The sequence below is a fragment of the Leptidea sinapis genome, chromosome 34, assembly GCF_905404315.1.
Source record: "Leptidea sinapis chromosome 34, ilLepSina1.1, whole genome shotgun sequence".
Classification (NCBI taxonomy): domain Eukaryota; kingdom Metazoa; phylum Arthropoda; class Insecta; order Lepidoptera; family Pieridae; genus Leptidea; species Leptidea sinapis.
Window position 1 is genome coordinate 3,010,864 of NC_066298.1, and position 18,667 is coordinate 3,029,530.

Genomic DNA, 18,667 nt, shown 5'->3' on the forward strand with positions numbered 1-18,667 from the left:
GCACGAGAAGGGTTTTTAGAGGGGCCCTAGAGAGGAGATCGATGCACATCGATAAGGTTATACCTAATTGGAAACATTGTCAATAATAAGTATTTAAGCAAATGATTATTATTAAAAATATTTTAGTTAAAATAGCTTTTTTATTACCACCAACTCTTATTAATTTTGGTTAACAATTGAGTTTCTGAGTGGGGTTTTCGTAAATTTTTGTTTCGGGTTAGTCGTTTATAATAAAGCTGTTATTTTAAGATTTCCATCAATCGTCCCCACCATCAGGATGTGTGGCGTTCCTCGAGAGTGTGGTTTAGAAGTAACCCCGTCAACCATGCTTTGTGTGAGCTTCCCTGAGTGGTGTTTCCAAGACGATACGACATAGGTAAGGTACCTAAAGAAAATGCGTACACCTTACTAAAAGGCTGGCAACGCTCCTTTGATTCCTCTGGTGTTGCAAGAGAATTTGGGTGGCGGTGATGACTTAACATCTGGTGACTGAAATGATTCTTAAAATCTGGAGCTTCTCTGCACAATTATATTGTTATGTCTTTTTCAGTAAGTAAAACATTTATTTACAAAAACAATTCTTATTACTAATTATAACTATATTTACAATACTATGGCTACATAAAATTAAAATTACGTGGAAGTGTACTAAGAATTGTGGCAGCATTTCCACTTTGGATAGCTAGGCTGATCCGTTGACCGAAATAGCTGCTAGCACTTGGGTTTCCAGTAGCCTTATTGAGGGCGCGAAGATAGTATTTTGAACATTCTCCGCGCCTCTGGGCCCGACGAGCCAACTGTCTCGACACCAAACGGCACAAAAATGTATGACTCCCTGAGACCAACATATTTGCGACGCTTGCTGTCTTCGGCAGTCGAAGCAAAAGTCCCAGCACCAACTGACGTAACTTGGACATGAGAAGGAGCCAGAGTGTCGACGCAAGTCTTCTAATTAATAAAAGAAATATCTATTCCGTGGGCATCAACGCCCACAGATATAAACGATAAGCCTTCACAAACTACTAATCCCTATGTAATAATATATTATCACGTGTTTTGAAGTAAATACTTCAATACAAATATATCACACATTAATATTGGTATATATACACTCGACAGTAAATAAACCGGGCCACCCGCTACTTTGGAACTCTGATTTGATTTTCTCGAAAAGTATAAAATTAAGCTCGTACTCGAATGGGCATTACATAGCTGAGGGTGACAGCTCAGTCTCAATATATTATGGTGCTCAGCGCGACAAAACAATGTTTATACACACCTACTTAGAACTCAACTTGTAGATCCTTAGGATAAGTAAATATTCTAAGTCAGATACGCATATCTGAAGAGTTTACGTAATATCAATATACCTATATAATGTTATTTTAACAACACAGATTTTAAATATCAGGACTTGCCTACGTGTGTTTTTGCGTACTTACGTTTGACTGTTTATGCTTTTATGTGTCACTCAACAAGTTTTCCTTGCATAAATTAAAACATGATCGGGCTACTTTTTCCGTGTACCTACTTATCAGAGTAAATTAAACTAAAATATTTCACAAAGATTGTTACAATACGTCGCGAAAACCGCATTCGAATCCGTTTAACCGTTTATGAGATCAAAATCTAAAAACTACTCGGTAACATAACTACAAAATGTATAATTAGTTTTTTAATAAAATATTTAACGTCTAATTTGGCAAGGTACACTAATTTATATTATATATAGACTAGTTAAATCTGACAACGCTTCAATTTTGCTTATGTCTATATTATAAAGTTAATAGAAACATGCCCATATTATAACAACACTGTAAACATTTCAAAACGAACGGTAGAGAACTTCTAAGAAACTCCTAAGGTTTTGTACAAACGAACATTATATACTGATTCTTTAAAACGCGTCTTAATATAATATTTACTACAATTAAATATTTTAATTATGCTCTAACCAAGTTGTAACTTATTGCCTTGTCTATATAAAATTAGTTTTACACTGAAAAAAAGTTGCACAATATTTATAAATTTATGGAAATATAGTCGCGGCTAATTATTTTACACAGGCCATTTGATCAACAAAAAGGCTAATATATAAAGGTGGCCCAAAGCAAGGGTTACTTAGTACGTAGTCCTCTTATTTTGAACTTTTTCTCTTAATATTAGTCATCAGCGAGTCGGGCTCGATGGTGTTGATCATACCTGCCCATTAGTCATTAAGTAGGGTCTGCCGATTGAGATTTTAACTTGACTATGCTCACTATAAGCATGAAAAGTGGTTATTTGCCGTTTCGAATTATTTAAATTGATAAGTCCACAGATCAGATTGTTTTCGAATAACAACTCAGACGTATAAAAATATGCAGATTCCAGCAGATATTAAGCCCACATCAGTGGGGTAAAAATACATCTGATAGGATAGGTAGGTATTTGTTGTTTTCCGAATTTTGAAAATAGGTACTATTTATAATTAAATAGAAAAATATTTTCTTATTGCACGAACAAATACTAATATACTACCTTACAATCAAGTTTCCTCAAATTATTGTTACGTACCTATATTATTTATTGAAGTAGGCATTATTATGCGGAAATCCATAATTATCAAAATGTTTAGATTTTTCTTATGCGTTAATTCCGCCAATTTTCGTCTTCAAACAATTTTTTTTTTTTGTTATGGAATAGGAGGACAAACGAGCGTATGGGTCACCTGTTGTTAAGTAATCACCGCCGCCCACACACTCTTGCAACACCAGAGGAATCACAGGAGCGTTGCCGGCCTTTAAGGAAGGTGTACGCGCTTTTTTTGAAGGTACCCATGTCGTATCGTCCCGGAAACACCACACAAGGAAGTTCATTCCACAGCTTTGTAGTACGTGGCAGAAAGCTCCTTGTAAACCGCACTGTGGAGGACCACCACACATCCAGATGGTGAGGATGATATCCTAACTTGTGGCGTGTCGTGCGAAGGTGGAATTCGGCAGCAGGAATTAGGTAAAACAGCTATTCGGAACACTCCCCGTGATAAATGCGGTAGAAGACACACAATGAAGCGACGTCTCTACGCAACGCCAAGTGATCCAGCCGTTCACAGAGTACTGGGTCCCCGACAATTCGAGCTGCTCTGCGTTGCACGCGGTCAAATGGATCGAGCTGATACTGGGGTGCGCCAGACCAGAGATGACAGCAATACTCCATGTGTGGCCGGCCCTGCGCTTTGTACAGCGCTAGAATGTGGGCCGGCTTGAAGTATTGCCGTGCTCTATTAATGACGCCCAGTTTTTTTGAAGCCAATTTGGCTTTGCCCTCCAGATGGCCACGGAATTGGCAATCGCTCGAGATTTCAAGACCCAGTATTCCGATACTAGGCGAGGCTTTTAGGGAAGTGTTGTCGAAGAGCGGTGATGCGACAAATGGGGTTTTTTTTAGTGGTAAACGCGCAAACTTGAGTCTTCTGGTGGTTAAATTGGACAAGGTTCAATTTACCCCATTCCGCGACCTTCTCAAGAGAGGACTCGATAGAAGACACAAGTTTCTCCCGGCACTGGTCGACGATTTCCCGAGAGAGACGTGCATGGCCCGTGTATACGGCATCACCAGTGCTGTCATCTGCATAGCAATGAATGTTGGATGTGTCCAACATATCATTGATATGCAGAAGAAACAGCGTAGGAGATAGCACACAGCCTTGGAGCACTCCAGCATTCACGGGCTTCGGGTTCGAGCAATGTCCGTCGACAATGACCTGTATGCTGCGCCCAGTGAGGAAGCTGGAGGTCCACTTGCACAAGCTCTCGGGAAGCCCAAATGATGGAAGTTTGGAGAGGAGCGCCTTGTGCCATACAGGATCAAAGGCCTTCGCTATATCCAGGCTAACTGCCAGGCCTTCCCCCTTGCTCTCAATAGCCGCTGCCCATCTATGTGTTAGGTATTCCAGAAGATCACCTGCCGACCGACCATGGCGAAAACCGTGTTGTCGGTCGTTGATCAACTGGTGACCCTCTAGGTATACCAAGAGCTAACGGCTAATTATGCCCTCCATGATTTTGGAGAGCAGGGAGGTTATAGCAATAGGCCTGTAGTTTGCCGGATCCGAACTGTCTCCTTTTTTTTTGGATCGGATGGACAAGGGCTGACTTCCATGAGTCAGGGACTACGTCTTTCGAATAAGAGTGCCGGAATAAACGCGTTAGCACCGGCGTCAACTCAGGGGCGTGTGCCCCTGAACGTGTGTTCTAAGCACGATTGGAGAAATGCCATCCGGCCCGCTCGACTTCCTGACGTCCAACGAAAACAGAGCTCGCCTAACAGTTTTCTGTCTGAACTGTACTTCAGGCATAGAGCTCTGACACCGCGGGATGTTCGGCGGTGTTTTTCCGTTGTCGTCAAGTCGAGTTGGAGGCGAAAAGAGCGCACAAGAGATCGGCTTTCTCTTTTGCCGTATGGGCCAGGTTGTATGTGTGTGTGTGAAAGTAGTAGAAACGCTAACTTTAAAAATATATCAATGTATAATTTTTATTAAAAAAAATATAAAAGATGGTAAATTATTTGACAAGACTATAATTTCAGACATATTAAATAAAATAAACTTGATACAAAACTTTTTAAATTTGTATGTATAAGTATAAGTACTCAATAATAATACAGATAGCCATCTATATATAAACACTTGTAGCTCACTACCTAGACGATTATACGATTCTAACATTTTTTGGTGGAGCCACCCCCAGGAGCAGATCCTAAACAAGTATCCATTAACAAGCCACAGACGAGGTAAGGATCACAATCTCCACCAGGTCTTCTGTCTTCCATAAAGCCTTTTCCAACAGTTTTAATGTTTCGTGGCAAACGAATTGAAGCTTTTCTATTAGCCATTCCCCAAGAAAACTTATCAAATGGTGCAGTCTCAAATTTGCCAGATAGACGCTGTCTGTTAGTCATCTCATCGTTTCCATAGTTTTTCATATGTTTCATATGGTTCTTTTCTAATCGCCCTATACATTCTTCAATGAATTTAAAACCACCATCGGATCTCATTCTTTTAGTACTAAAGTTATGATGCATGCCGACACCAGGGTGTTTCGCACCCATGGGCTTAGGATGGTAGGTAACAACAACACCGTAATCTTCAGATACACGGGACATTACATATCTTGACATCCACATATCATCAGCAGCCTTTATTCCAATTGTTGTTCCAATCTGCCATTCCCAGCACGCAAACATTACTTCTGCGTTGGTTCCTTCAAAATCACATCCGGCATAAAGACAAGCTTTTGCGTGAGATTCGCATACGTCTCTACCAGCAATATATTTAGCACCCACTCCACAATATGAAAATTCATAGTTGACAGCTGGAAAACCACCACCTTTAGGCCAACCCAGACCCCAGCCGTCAACATCCAGCATGGTATATTCCTGTTCCAACCCAAACCATGGTTCTTCAGCCTTGTGAAATTCACACAAGTCATTGCAGAATTTCCTATGGTTGGTAAGAGCTGGTTTTCCATCACCCATATAAACTTCAGCTAATACAACAACATGAGGTTCTAATCTAAACGGATCCTTATAAACTGCACATGGTTTCAAACTTGTATCAGAATTTGCCGTTGTCGCTTGTCCGGTTGAGCTACCATCAAAAGCCCATCCTGGTGCAGCATCTGCAGTATAGGGGGTACAGTTGAGAATTCTGTCTTTATTCCTTAAATTAATACCTGAACCATCGATCCAGAAGTATGTAGCCAAAACTTTGTTACAAGGCACAGGAAGCCGTATGTATCTGTCGAACACCTTTTTATTCATTATGTGATTAATCGATTGTTTTAACATAAATCGTTTGGTGGATATTATTACACTTGAATAGCGTTGTAATATACCAATACATTTTATTATATTCATTTTTAGTTTTTAATTTAAAAAAGGTTATGTCAGATTTTTTTGAAACACAAAGAATTTTCTCAGAAAAGATGTCAAGATCTCCGAAATTTTGAGTACTTTAACTATTTGATCCATTCGATTGTGTACATTTAAAAATAATTTTTCTTTTGTTTTCAGTCAGTACTAAAACGAAATTGTATAATCTTTTTACTTAACTGTGTTGCACGTTGACGCTATGAGAGCACATACTCGATATGGATCGCAATCGCCAGCAGGACGCCGGTCTTCTAAGAAACCTTTTTTATTTGAAATTACGCTTCTTTGGAGTCTGACTGACGCAGCACGATCTGCGACAGCCCATCTGCACGAATCATAAGAAGCGGTTTCAAATTTACCAGTCAAACGTTTCTTATTTTCTTCACCATCCTGAAGACCATAATTTTTAATCAGTTCGGCATGTTGTTCGCATAAAACGTTACAAACCTTTTCTATTTCTTTTAGACCCCCGTCATCACGCATTTTTTTCACGCTGAAATTGTGATGACAACCAATTCCTGGCTGATCGTTACCCATTGGCTTAGGGTGATAACTTATAATCATTCCAAAATTTTCAGCAATTCTATTGAGCAAATAACGTCCGATCCATAAGTCATCAGCTGCTTTTATTCCTTTTACAGGTCCAACTTGAAATTCCCAAGACCCCTTCATAACCTCAGCATTAGAACCCCCATAATCCAATCCTGCATAAAGACACGATCTAGCATGGCATTCGACAATATCTCGCCCTGCAACGTGTTCCCCTATCCCACAATAGGAATATAGTGATTCAGTCGCTGGGAATCCCCTAGATTTTGGCCAACCAATTGGCCACATGTCAGAATCAAATATTATGTATTCTTGTTCTATACCAAACCAAGGGTCTTGGTCTGATATATTACTTAATACTTGTGCACATTTTGCTCTATGATTTGTAGCTGTCGGATTTCCGTCTCCATAGAATGTTTCACATAATATCAATACATGTGGACTCATGCGAAATGGATCCTTGTACATAGCTACCGGTATAAGCATTGTGTCCGAATCTTCAGCTTTTGCTTGTCCAGTAGAACTTCCATCAAAAGACCACTTTGGAATACAACTTATATCTGGTGGCATTTCATTCAAAATGCGATCCTTTGATCTCATCATTATTCCACTTCCATCTATCCAAATGTATGTTCCTAGAATCTTATTTTTTGGCAATGGTAAATTTGTGTAGTGTTGATAATAAACATTTTTTGGCGTATCTACTTTACTAGTTAAAAAATTTTTCAGAGTTTTTGGAAGAACGTGGGTTTTACTGAAAAATAATTTCCTTACTGAAATTACTCTATAAAATTGCATTTTGTGGTAAAACTGCAAAATTGAATTGAAAAATATGTTTTAAAATATGTTCATCGAAAAAATAACGGTATGAAATCTAGTTGGCTGCTTTTATTGGCCTGTGACATTTAGATCTGACTCTTATAAACAATTGTTTCTTTGTTTACGTTAAAACAAAAGTGATGAAATTTAATAATTAAATTAATATAAATTTAATGTGTAAAAAATTTACAAAAGAGATATATATATTTACCAAAGAGAATATTATCACTACGTTTTATTTATTTGTATAATTATATAGTCTGTGGTTTGACAGTCGAGAATGTCAAACTGTGTTGACATTTCTGTTCAAGGTTCATGTCGAAAGAAAGGGCGGGAAACTTAAGATCGGTCGCACGTAATTTTGATAATTTTTCATTTTATTTTTAAATTTCATGTAAATATTTAGATATTTTGATCAGATAAGTTGTAGTTTGTATATATTTTAGTAGTTAGTTTTTATTAAAGTGTTAATTTGTGTAAATTTCATCCTAATGGTAAGTCTTCTTTTCTTCACTTTTCTATGATATGATGGACCCCCCGGATGATCCTGGGGGGACAGCCTCTGATATAGGTCATGTAGTGACAATTTCTAATAATGACGATGGTAGCACGATGGATACAGATGGTTCTGTGTCTCAGACATCTAGTGGCCGTAAAAGAGTGTCAGCCCGACCCAGAATATGCAGACACTGTAATAAAAGACGACGAAAACACCGTGGTGGTTAGAAGGATATTAAGGAAAGTGATTGCAAATGTGTAGACATTACTTACAAACAAATTCTTTCCAAAGTCGATTCCTGCAATAATTCTTCTATAGTACCAGAGACCATACAAAATCATAACACAGACACTCCACAACAGCCACAGATTAGATGCTCCTCCCTTTGTTGTACACATTCAGAAACAGTATTCATCTCCCGATGATAATTGGACATTTTCTAATATAATAATAACATTTGGACGTTTTCACAAAAGAAATTCTATTAAAAATATTGTGAATGGAAGTTTAAAAAGGATAGGCCGGAATAGGTTATCTATTTCTTTTTCTAAGTACCAAGATGCAAATGACTTAGTTGAAAACAAAAACTTAGAAAATGAAAAATATAAGGCTTTTATTCCATCATTTTCTGTGAGTAGAATAGGAATAGTCAGAGGAGTACCAGCTGAATGGTCCGAAGAGGAAATAAAAGGTAATGTTTCTGTTCCTATTGGCTGTGGCCCTATCATAAAAATTAGGAGAATAAAACGAAAGGTGATGATTGATGGACAAAACCATCTTAAATGTACTGAGTCTGTGGTATTTACTTTTGATGGACAGTTTTTGCCTAAACGAGTATATATGTGCTACACTTCTCTTACTGTAGACTTGTATATATATCCTACTATTCAATGCTACAATTGTTGTCGGTTTGGTCATGTGAAATCTCAATGCAGATCTAAACCAAGATGTTTTAGATGTGGTCAAGGACATACTGGTGATAACTGCTCTGTTCAAGATGATTTTATATCTTGTTGTTTATGTAAAGGTTCCCATATTGCAACTGATAAAAAATGTTTAGAATATGAAAGACAAAGAGCTATAAAGGAATCAATGGCTAAAAACTGTATTTCCTATTCAGAAGCTTCAAAGATACATCCATCTATCTCTCGTATTTCATATGCAGATACATTACTCTCATCACCTAACATCACTCCTAATACTTTTCCAACCCAGCATCAACATTCAACACCTAAAGCTATAAATAATACTTCATATAAAAAACTGTTTTTGTTAAACCAAAGCCTCCACCTACACTTAGCAAAGGATATGACAAATCTGCTCACCAAGAAATTTTAAGGGATTTTAATATTCCCCAACCCTCTAATGGATATGCATTAATTAACAAAGAAAATGAAAATCCTTTGGAATCCTCAGTAATTGATTTAATTATTTCTCTTATAAAATCTCTTAGTCAATCGAATGAATTTTCACCGTCCAACGCTGCCTTATTCGTTTCTGCAATTACTCAAATTTATAAACCAAATAATGGACAAAGTTCTTCAATGGAATTGTCAAAGCAAAAAAAGTGATCTTATTTATTTATTAAATAAATATAAACCTTATATCTGTGCTCTTCAAGAGACATGGTTGAAACCAGGATCTTTATTTAAGATTCGTGGTTATTCATGTCTCAGAGAAGATCGTGTGGATGGGCATGGCGGAGTAGCCATGCTTGTGAAACACCCTCTTTCCTTTTCTCTCTTCTCTATTCCTTCTCACAGTAATGATTTTTCTATTATTGCTGCTTTAGTTGAAAATATGTGTTATGTATCTATTTATATACCTCATCCTTCTTCTGCAATCTTAAATGAAATTAAAGATATTATTTCCATTCTTCCTAAGCCTTTTATGATCCTTGGTTATTTTAACTGTCGCCATGAAACCTGGGGTTACTTATCTTCTAATAGTTATGGTAACACATTAATAGAGATATTTGATTCAGTGAATTTGTGTATATTAAATGATGGTCGTCCTACACGACGTTCTCATCCTGACGAGGGCCCAAGTGCTCCAGATTTAACAGTCACTACATCTGTGATCTTGCTTCTTCTTTGTCCTGGGATCCATTACGATCTACTTTTGGTAGTGATCACTTCCCACTATTATTATCATTTCCAACCTGCAATAATAACAATAAAGTATTACATAAAACATATTCTCCTCGTTTAAAATATAAGCTTAATGATGTTGATTGGGATTTATATAAAGATCTAATAAAAAACAAAATTATTACACTTCCAAAAATTAATCTAGGTATATATATGTTTATATGTATAATTATTACAATTCCAAAAATTAATCTCAGTGTGCAGGTTCTTTAGCAAGAATCTTTATTGAGGTTGCCAATGAGATATTTCCAATTAAAAATAGCTCTTTGGGTTTAATTCCTTCTCCTCCTTGGTGGGATAACGAATGTACTGAGGCAGTAAAGAGAAGAAAATATGCTGAAACAGGGGTGGGACAGTCGCCTTATAGTGACGTTTTCAGAAAACTGTAGTGCCATCTGTTAGTTGGCCCCAAAATTAAAGCTTCGTTAGCTGTCACTCGCTTTGAAACCTGCCCACTGGTCATAAAATGGCGGCTACTTCTAGCGTTTGCACTTTGCGCATGTATGTAGCTCTCGTGTTCCATTTTGCATATTTTTGGTATTGAAATCGAAGTGTAAGTGCGTCGAGTCGAGCCTTGTGTTCCGAATTCACTCCAAAAATCTCCTTATTCTGTGAATTTCTACTTTTTGTGATAGAGACACTTTTGTTTGTGAAATTTATAAACTTTGGTGTAATGCCGAGACGTTGCGCTTTCGGTTGTGCGCTCCGTGATAAGTAAATTATTCTCTTAAATCTTAACAGAATAGTTTATTGACTAATCTTGTGATAAATAAAGTATCATATAAGGTTTGTTCTACTCTCAGGTTCTACTACCGGTCCGTAGATTGAATTTGCAATCATGGTTAAAACTATTCTTCGACTTCAGACTCCCCCTGACTTATATGGTTTAATAATAGTTGACAGCTGTGCTGGCTTCTGACACCATTTTTATCAAGAGAAAAGTCAATATATGAGTCCAAAATCTTATACTAGCCCAATGGTCATAACACTAGGTTATCACAATTTATCTGTTGGCTTTAATAGTCACTCAATTTTTTTAAAAATGTTATTTATTATTTTCAGAGATTCCAATGCATCGTTTCCCAGATTCTGTCAAATTTCCTGAGCAGTTTAAAACTTGGGTCAGTCTTGTTGGTAGAAACCCTTAAACATCTGATTTTGAATGTTATAAGAATTCACACAGAAATTCACAGTGTATATTGTATCATTCTGGAAACACCTGATTTTCTTACACAGTTGTGATTTCAAAATTCAATGGTTGCATTTCTAGCTGAAACTGGTTCATTATCAATGATAATCATTTAATAATGAAACATAATCTTTACATATTCACATTATTTTTCAGGACAACTACAGAGTCAAGTAATCTTAGGACAAGCTTCATCCACACAACATTTACTGCCTACAATAATACAGCAAGACTGTTCAGGTAAATAATTTTCAAAACTTATTTACAATGTCGTAAAGGTTACTATAACATAAGTGACATTCTTAATGATACCACAGAAATGGCATGGAGTGGCCACCCTCAGGGTATTAAATAATAAATTTTATTGTATGATTTAACATTGTAACCATATTTTTATGCAAAAAAAAAGAAGCCCGCTTACTCAGCGGGCTACTACTAAGATACTTCTTATGCCCTCACTTCTCAGGTCTGAGGTATACTTTTTCCAATAGGTAGTATTGACTTTCTGTAATCACTTATTCGAAATAGGATATAATAGTGATATTATATCCTATTTCGAATAAAATATTCAGAAAGAATATAAAGTCGAACTCAATTGCTGATAAAAATCTGTCAAAATTTAGCCTAGAAATGGGCATTGACAATTTGATTTTGTTCTGCTTTTAATCCCATGTCTTTTATGTATCTTCTTAAAATTATTGATATTTATGGACATACACATACAAAATTTTGATGTATTTCTTGGTTGTAATTTTAAAATCTTGGGCCCATACAATGTTATTGATTGGAAATCCCACATTTGATCTTGATCTTAATGTCATGTTTTCATATAATATAGTCTTCATAATTTCATTTCATTTACATAAGATTTTACAAATTACAATAAAAGTTCTCCGGTTCTCTGTGGCATACAAATAATAAATAATCATTAATCTATTGTTATGTTTATTATTTACAGAGCCATATGTGAGCAACTTTATTTTAGAAAAAGCATCAACTTCAACAACATTCCAACCTGTGGCTGCAGGTAAAATTCACATATTTTTTTCAAATTGTTGGCTATTATCAATAATTATAAATATATAAATTAATGATTATGTTTTGTTTTGAACACATACCAAAATATTATATAATATAATATATTTCTATCTATTATACACAACTAAACCATAAATAAAAACAAAATTTTATAATTATAAATTTTGTGAGTAGTGTCGGTATGTCTTTTTTTGCTATAATGGTTTTGTTTGACAGCTTATTTCAACTTGTGATTTAAGTTGAGCTCTAGACTCTTAAGAAATGCTGCCCTGGTTCTACATTTTCTGAGTGCTACTTCCTTATGATTTGATTTTTGGTTTTATTTTTATTTTTCTCCATTATCATCTGATTGAAATTGACGATTGAAATGATTTGAAAAGTATAGTTAAAATTCACTCTGACAAAGTGGGCAACAAACTACATAAGTATTATTTCCAATTTCAGATGCATCTCAACAATTTACTTCAGCAAGGTGCTTGATGCTGGAACATAATTATAGTTTTATTAGCAAGCCTAAAGGAACAGCTGGAAAAGGTATTAATATTATTATACTAATATGGGAAAGATTATAATATACAAATGGGAAAGATTCTGATTTCTTTTGAAAATACTGTTTTTATACTTTTTTATCCAAAAAGTGCTGAATAAATTTGTATGAAATTTGGCATAGTTTATGATCTTTTGTCTAGGTGGGCAAAGTAGTTCCCTCATAGTCCCGGAGCTGGGGACAAAAATCAGCAAGATTCTTGTAATGGCCCATCATTTATTTTGTAGTATGTGAGTTAGCAAAGTTAGGGAGTAGCACACCTGACAATGGCGGGCTTTGATGTAATATTACAACACTCATAAGAAATTCTAAAGGTCTTTATTTAACAAACATTAACCATAAATGTGACAGTAATTTTATAACAGCAGATTAATGCATGACATGTCATAGACTATTGAGCCAAATGTCTTTTTTGATGAAGGCTGCATTGGTACCTGATAGGATTGAGAACAGCTAATGCCCGTGTGGGAATGAAATTTTGAATATGCTTTTATTCATTACTAGCTGACCCGACAGACGTCGTGCTGTACATATTAAATTCTTCTTCTTATCAAAACCTTTACTGGACTTCCACAAATATTCAAGACCGAAATTAGCCAAATCGATCCAGCCATTCTCAAGTTTTAGCAAGAATAACGAACAGCAATTCATTTTTATATATATAGACTTTAAGACTGAATCCCTTTTCATATTGTCCATTTATTTAATACCATATAATACATATATTATACTATACAATTTGTAAATTAAACATTCGTTCACAGATCTAATGGCTCCACAGTGCACAAAGATCAATCAATATCGCGCTTGCGAAAAAAGGACAATCTTTCGAAGCAGGGTTAAAAGGTGTTGCAGATCGATCAATCGAATTTTGTCCGGATAATTAACATACGTGGGTGAAGACGAAACAAAAACAGATGCCCAACAATATTATGATAAACATAAACATTATGAAAATAAAAAATAATATACAAACATTGCTTTTTATTTCTCCCACCCAATAACTTCAATTACTCATACCGACACTACAAAATCCTATCCTTTATGTTCTATGTTGTGGCAAAATTAAATAACTAACTCTACGCGCAATTTCAACATGGTAAAAAATTGCAATACCTACATTAAAAAGTAGAGTTAGTTATTTAATTGCGTCACAACATTAAAAATGAATTTCATAATTTCGAGCTAATATATTATAGTTATTTTCGGGGCCAATATTTAGATGGCGCTAGATTTTAAATAGACAGCTCATAATGCGTAGAGAGGGCTCTCTTGTCCCTATATATTATTATACTCTTTGTGCTGAAATTACATACTGTCAATGTTCCACTGATGAGAATTTTGAAATTCTTACAAAGAGTATGTCAGAAACTTCTAAATTTCTAAAGCAAAAGAAATTTGATGGCTGGAAAAACTTCTGCTATTCAATATCACCTGATCTCAAACCATCTCTTGTTTGGCAAAATATAAGAAGGTTTAGATCTGCATGCAAAGATTCATCTCCAAAATCAATCCCTTTTCATTTAGTTAATAACTTTTTAGATAAATTGGCTCCACCTTTCGTTCCTGAAGACTTAGTAATTGGTTACCCTGCAATAAATATAAATAATTATAACTGTTTTGGTTTAAACAGTATATTTTTTCTCACTGAACTAAAAGGTGTATTATCTCATGTTAAGGATTCTGCTCCTGGACTGGACGGTATTCCGTATTCCTTTATCTCTCATTTAGATGATGATGCTTTATTTTATTATTTATCTCTTATAAATTCCATAGTGACATCTGGTAACATCCCCTCCACGTGGAAACGTCAAGAAATAATTCCCTTACTGAAACCTAATAGGTGTTCTTCAGACCATTCTACCTATCGCCCAATCGCACTTTCTTCTGTTTTGATGAAAATTACAGAACATCTTATAAAAAATCGTTTAGAATGGTTTGTTGAGCATAACGGTCTATTATGTGAATCCCAATTCGGCTTCAGACGTGGGAAAAGTACTATTGATAGCTTAAGTATATTCATTTCTGAAATTCAATTATCATTTTCAAACAATAAATCAATATAATAGCTGCGTTCTTAGATATAAATTGTGCCTATGATAATGTCGTAATAAGTATTTTAAAGAGTAAGCTTTTACAACTTAATATACCTCTGCTATTAACAAATTTTATCATAAACATGCTTTCCGAAAGATACATAATCCTGAAACTCGATGACGGGAAGTCAATTACTCGACTTGTTTCAAAGGGCCTCCCCCAGGGATCAGTACTTAGCCCAATATTGTATAATATTTATACACACGATTTAAAATCATCACTTAATAGTGTAAATGTTCTTCAGTATGCTGATGATCTATTAATTTACTGTCGTGATATTTCTATTGAAAAATTTCGATATTTGTACAAATTTTTCGTTTAATCTTCTTAAAAATACTGTTTGGGTTGATTACCATCATATTTACACAGACGCGTCTAAACATTCCTCCTTGGATCCTGTTGGTGTAGGTGTCTATCACGCTCAATTTAAAATATCACAGAAAATTAAACTACCTCCGGAAACATCGGTGTTTACTGGGGAATGTTATGGTATTTTTAAGGCTATTGAATATATTATTCTATTTAAACTTCCAAAAACAATAATTTTCTCTGATTCAAAAAGTGCCTTACAGTCTCTCAATAGGTTCCCATTTAAATCAAAAAACATTTCTTCTGTTGTCATAGAAATAAGAAATCTATTAAATAAATGCAATCACTTTGGTCTTTCTGTGTTGTTTGTATGGATCCCCAGCCATAGGGACATTCCTGGTAATATAAAAGCAGACCAACAAGCTAATGAAGCCGTGGTCGATGGCAACATTTTCCCATATAAAGTTTTTTGCCAGGATCTAGGTGCTCTTCCTATAGTTCACCTTCAGGATTGTTGGAATAGACTTTGGACTGAAACTGGTCAATCAAAAGGCAGGAAATATTTTAACCTTCAGCCACTTATTTCATTTAAACCATGGTTTTTTCGTGCCAAATGCAATAAGCTAGTATGTTCTTCTATCATAAGAATGCGTTTGGGTCATGTTTGCACTCCTGTTTGTATTGTATCTACTGACATGTGTGAATGTGAATCCGATAAATGTGATAAATTTTCTTTTCATGTTCTCTATACGACCTCCTCCTTCCTGACTGATCTAATATCTCTTAATGTTCCTTTTGCTACCTGTATATCATGTCTAATTATGTATCCATGTAAATTTTATAAAATATTTTCATCTTTCATTCTTTAGAATCATATTAAAGTTTAAATATTTGTAATGTTGTGTAAGTAGCAAGTATATATGTATATTTATGAAATTTTTAATATCCGTTTCAATCCTCTTTCTACTTATCTGATCCTTTCCCGTGTTCCGTATCCTTTTTTACCTTAGTTTCCCAATCTCTTAATTTACGTTATTGGCAAAAAGTAAACGCTATTGCCAAAAGAAGAAAAAAAAAGAAAAGGTTCATGCCGTAGCGTAACGTAGTGCTTAAATTCTCTTTTTTACGTAGAACTTATGTCGTACATTTATAATTATCTATCAGGAATAAAAAAACAACTAACAAGTGTGATAACTTATGTACGCACGCAAAAAAATATTCTTCTTTGGCGTATACGTTTGTAGAAAATCAATATTGTAATAAAGAAGGTATTAAATAAAATCAATGAAAATATAATATTATTATTCCGCACAATTTAGTTACATAAAGTGTAAATAAATATCATTAAATTATTTTTCTACAATTACAGAGAAAATATTGCTTTTATTTTAAAACTTCTATATACATTGATATTATAATATATTAAATTTTATTTAATTCTCGTAAATTGGTTGTGGTTTAGTAGACATATTATGAGTTACAAGAGCCTTGGTAGCTGAAGTATGATACAAATGGTCTATTTGATCATCTATCGTTAGGGTGTCGATGTTTGCGTGACGGTGTGCGTGCGCATCGTAATAATTCACTTTGATAATTTTTCCCTAACGCGCCTAAAGAAGTATAACTTCAATGATTATAACAATAGTTCTGTTTTTAATAAAATGGTACATGGGTAGGTCTTTACCTCAATAAAACATAACTTGAGTTTTTTTTTTATGGAATAGGAGGACAAACGAGCGTACGGGTCACCTGTTTTTAAGTGATCACCGCCTCCCACAATCTCTTGCAAGACCGGAGGAATCACAGGAGCGTTGCCGGCCTTTAAGGAAGGTGTACGCGCTTTTTTGAAGGTACCCATGTCGTATCGTCCCGGAAACACCGCACAAGGAAGCTCATTCCACAGCTTTGTAGTACGTGAAAGAAAGCTCCTTGAAAACCGCACTGTGGAGGACCGCCACACATCCAGATGGTGAGGATGATATCCTAACTTGTGGCGTGTCGTGCGAAGGTGGAATTCGAATGCGGCAGGAATCAGGTTAAACAGCTCTTCGGAACCCTCCCCGTGATTTTCACCGCATTTATGCGGTAGAAGTTACACAATGAAGCGACGTCTTTACGCAACGCCAAGTGATCCAGCCGTTCATAGATCACTGTGTCCCCGACAATTCGAGCTGCTCTGCGTTGCACGCGGTCAAATGGATCGAGCTGATACTGGTGTGCGCCAGACCAGAGATGACAGCAATACTCCATGTGTGGCCGGACCTGCGCTTTGTAGAGCGCTAGTATGTAGGCCGGCTTGAAGTATTGCCGTGCTCTATTAATGACGCCCAGTTTATTTGAAGCCAATTTGGCTTTGCTTCCAGATGACCACGAAATTGGCAATCGCTCGAGATTTCGAGACCCAGTATTCCGATACTAGGCGAGGCTTTGAGGGAAGTGTTGTCGAAGAGCGGTGATACGACAAATGGGGTTTTTTGTGGTAAACGCGCAAACTTGAGTCTTCTGGGGGTTAAATAGGACAAGATTCAATTTTCCCCATTCCGCGACCTTCTCAAGAGAGGACTCGATAGAAGACACAAGTTTCTCCCGGCACTGGTCGACGATTTCCCGAGAGAGACCTGCATGACCAGTGTATACGGCATCACCAGTGCTGTCGTCTGCATAACAATGAATGTTGGAGGTGTCCAACGTATCATTGATATGCAGAAGAAACAGCGTGGGAGACAGCACACAGCCTTGGGGCACTCCAGCATTCACGGGCTTCGGGTTCCAGCAATATCCGTCGACAACGACCTGTATGCTGCGCCCAGTGAGGAAGCTGGAGGTCCACTTGCACAAGCTCTCGGGAAGCCCAAATGATGGAAGTTTGGAGAGGAGCGCCTTGTGCCATACACGATCAAAGGCCTTCGCTATATCCAGGCTAACTGCCAGGCCCTCCCCCTTGCTTTCAATAGCCGTTGCCCATCTATGTGTTAGGTATACCAGAAGATCACCTGCCGACCGACCATGGCGAAACCCGTATTGTCGGTCGTTGATCAACTGGTGACCCTCTAGATATACCAAGAGCTGACGGCTAATTATGCTCTCCATGATTTTGGAGAGCTGGGAGGTAATAGCAATAGGCCTGTAGTTTGCCGGATTCGAACTATCTCCTTTTTTTTGGATCGGATGGATATGGGCTAACTTCCATGAGTCAGGGAATACGCCTTTCGAATAAGAGTGCCGGAATAAACGCGTTAGCACCGGCGTCAACTCAGGGGCGTGTGCCCCTGAACGTGTGTTCTAATAACGATTGGAGAAATGCCATCCGGCCCGCTCGACTTCCTGACGTCCACCGAAAACAGAGCTCGCCTAACAGTTTTCTGTCCGAACTGTACTTCAGGCATAGAGCTCTGACACCGCGGGATGGTCGGCGGTGCTTTTCCGTTGTCGTCAAAGGTCGAGTTGGAGGCGAAAAGAGTGCACGAGAGATCGGCTTTCTCTTTTGCCGTATGGGCCAGGGTGTCATTCCTCATGTGCAACGGCGGCATGGACGGCTGGCTGAAGTTACCAAGAGT

General features: G+C 36.7%; 2 protein-coding genes and 1 long non-coding RNA gene across 3 annotated transcripts; 1 reads left to right on the plus strand and 2 right to left on the minus strand.

Moving 5' to 3' along the window:
• Positions 1–4,544: 4,544 nt before the first annotated feature.
• On the minus strand, positions 4,545–6,036 carry LOC126974960 (glutamine synthetase 1, mitochondrial-like). Its single transcript, XM_050822724.1, has one exon. It carries the CDS (start codon positions 5,896–5,898, stop codon positions 4,702–4,704), a length of 1,197 nt encoding a protein of 398 aa, XP_050678681.1. The 5' UTR covers positions 5,899–6,036; the 3' UTR covers positions 4,545–4,701.
• Positions 6,037–6,077: 41 nt separating this feature from the next.
• Positions 6,078–7,308, minus strand: LOC126974961 (glutamine synthetase 1, mitochondrial-like). Its single transcript, XM_050822725.1, has one exon. It carries the CDS (start codon positions 7,258–7,260, stop codon positions 6,085–6,087), a length of 1,176 nt encoding a protein of 391 aa, XP_050678682.1. The 5' UTR covers positions 7,261–7,308; the 3' UTR covers positions 6,078–6,084.
• A 3,753-nt stretch (positions 7,309–11,061) lies between these two features.
• On the plus strand, positions 11,062–13,621 carry LOC126975013 (uncharacterized). Its single transcript, XR_007731604.1, has 4 exons — positions 11,062–11,359; positions 12,078–12,146; positions 12,602–12,691; positions 13,469–13,621. It is a non-coding gene; the product is annotated as an uncharacterized LOC126975013 (long non-coding RNA).
• The last annotated feature ends 5,046 nt before the right edge of the window (positions 13,622–18,667 follow it).

Bases quoted from the DNA above. Each gene is read 5' to 3' on its own strand.
- LOC126974961 (XM_050822725.1), bottom strand. From the start codon at position 7,260: ATGCAATTTTATAGAGTAATTTCAGTAAGGAAATTATTTTTCAGTAAA.
- LOC126974960 (XM_050822724.1), bottom strand. From the start codon at position 5,898: ATGAATATAATAAAATGTATTGGTATATTACAACGCTATTCAAGTGTA.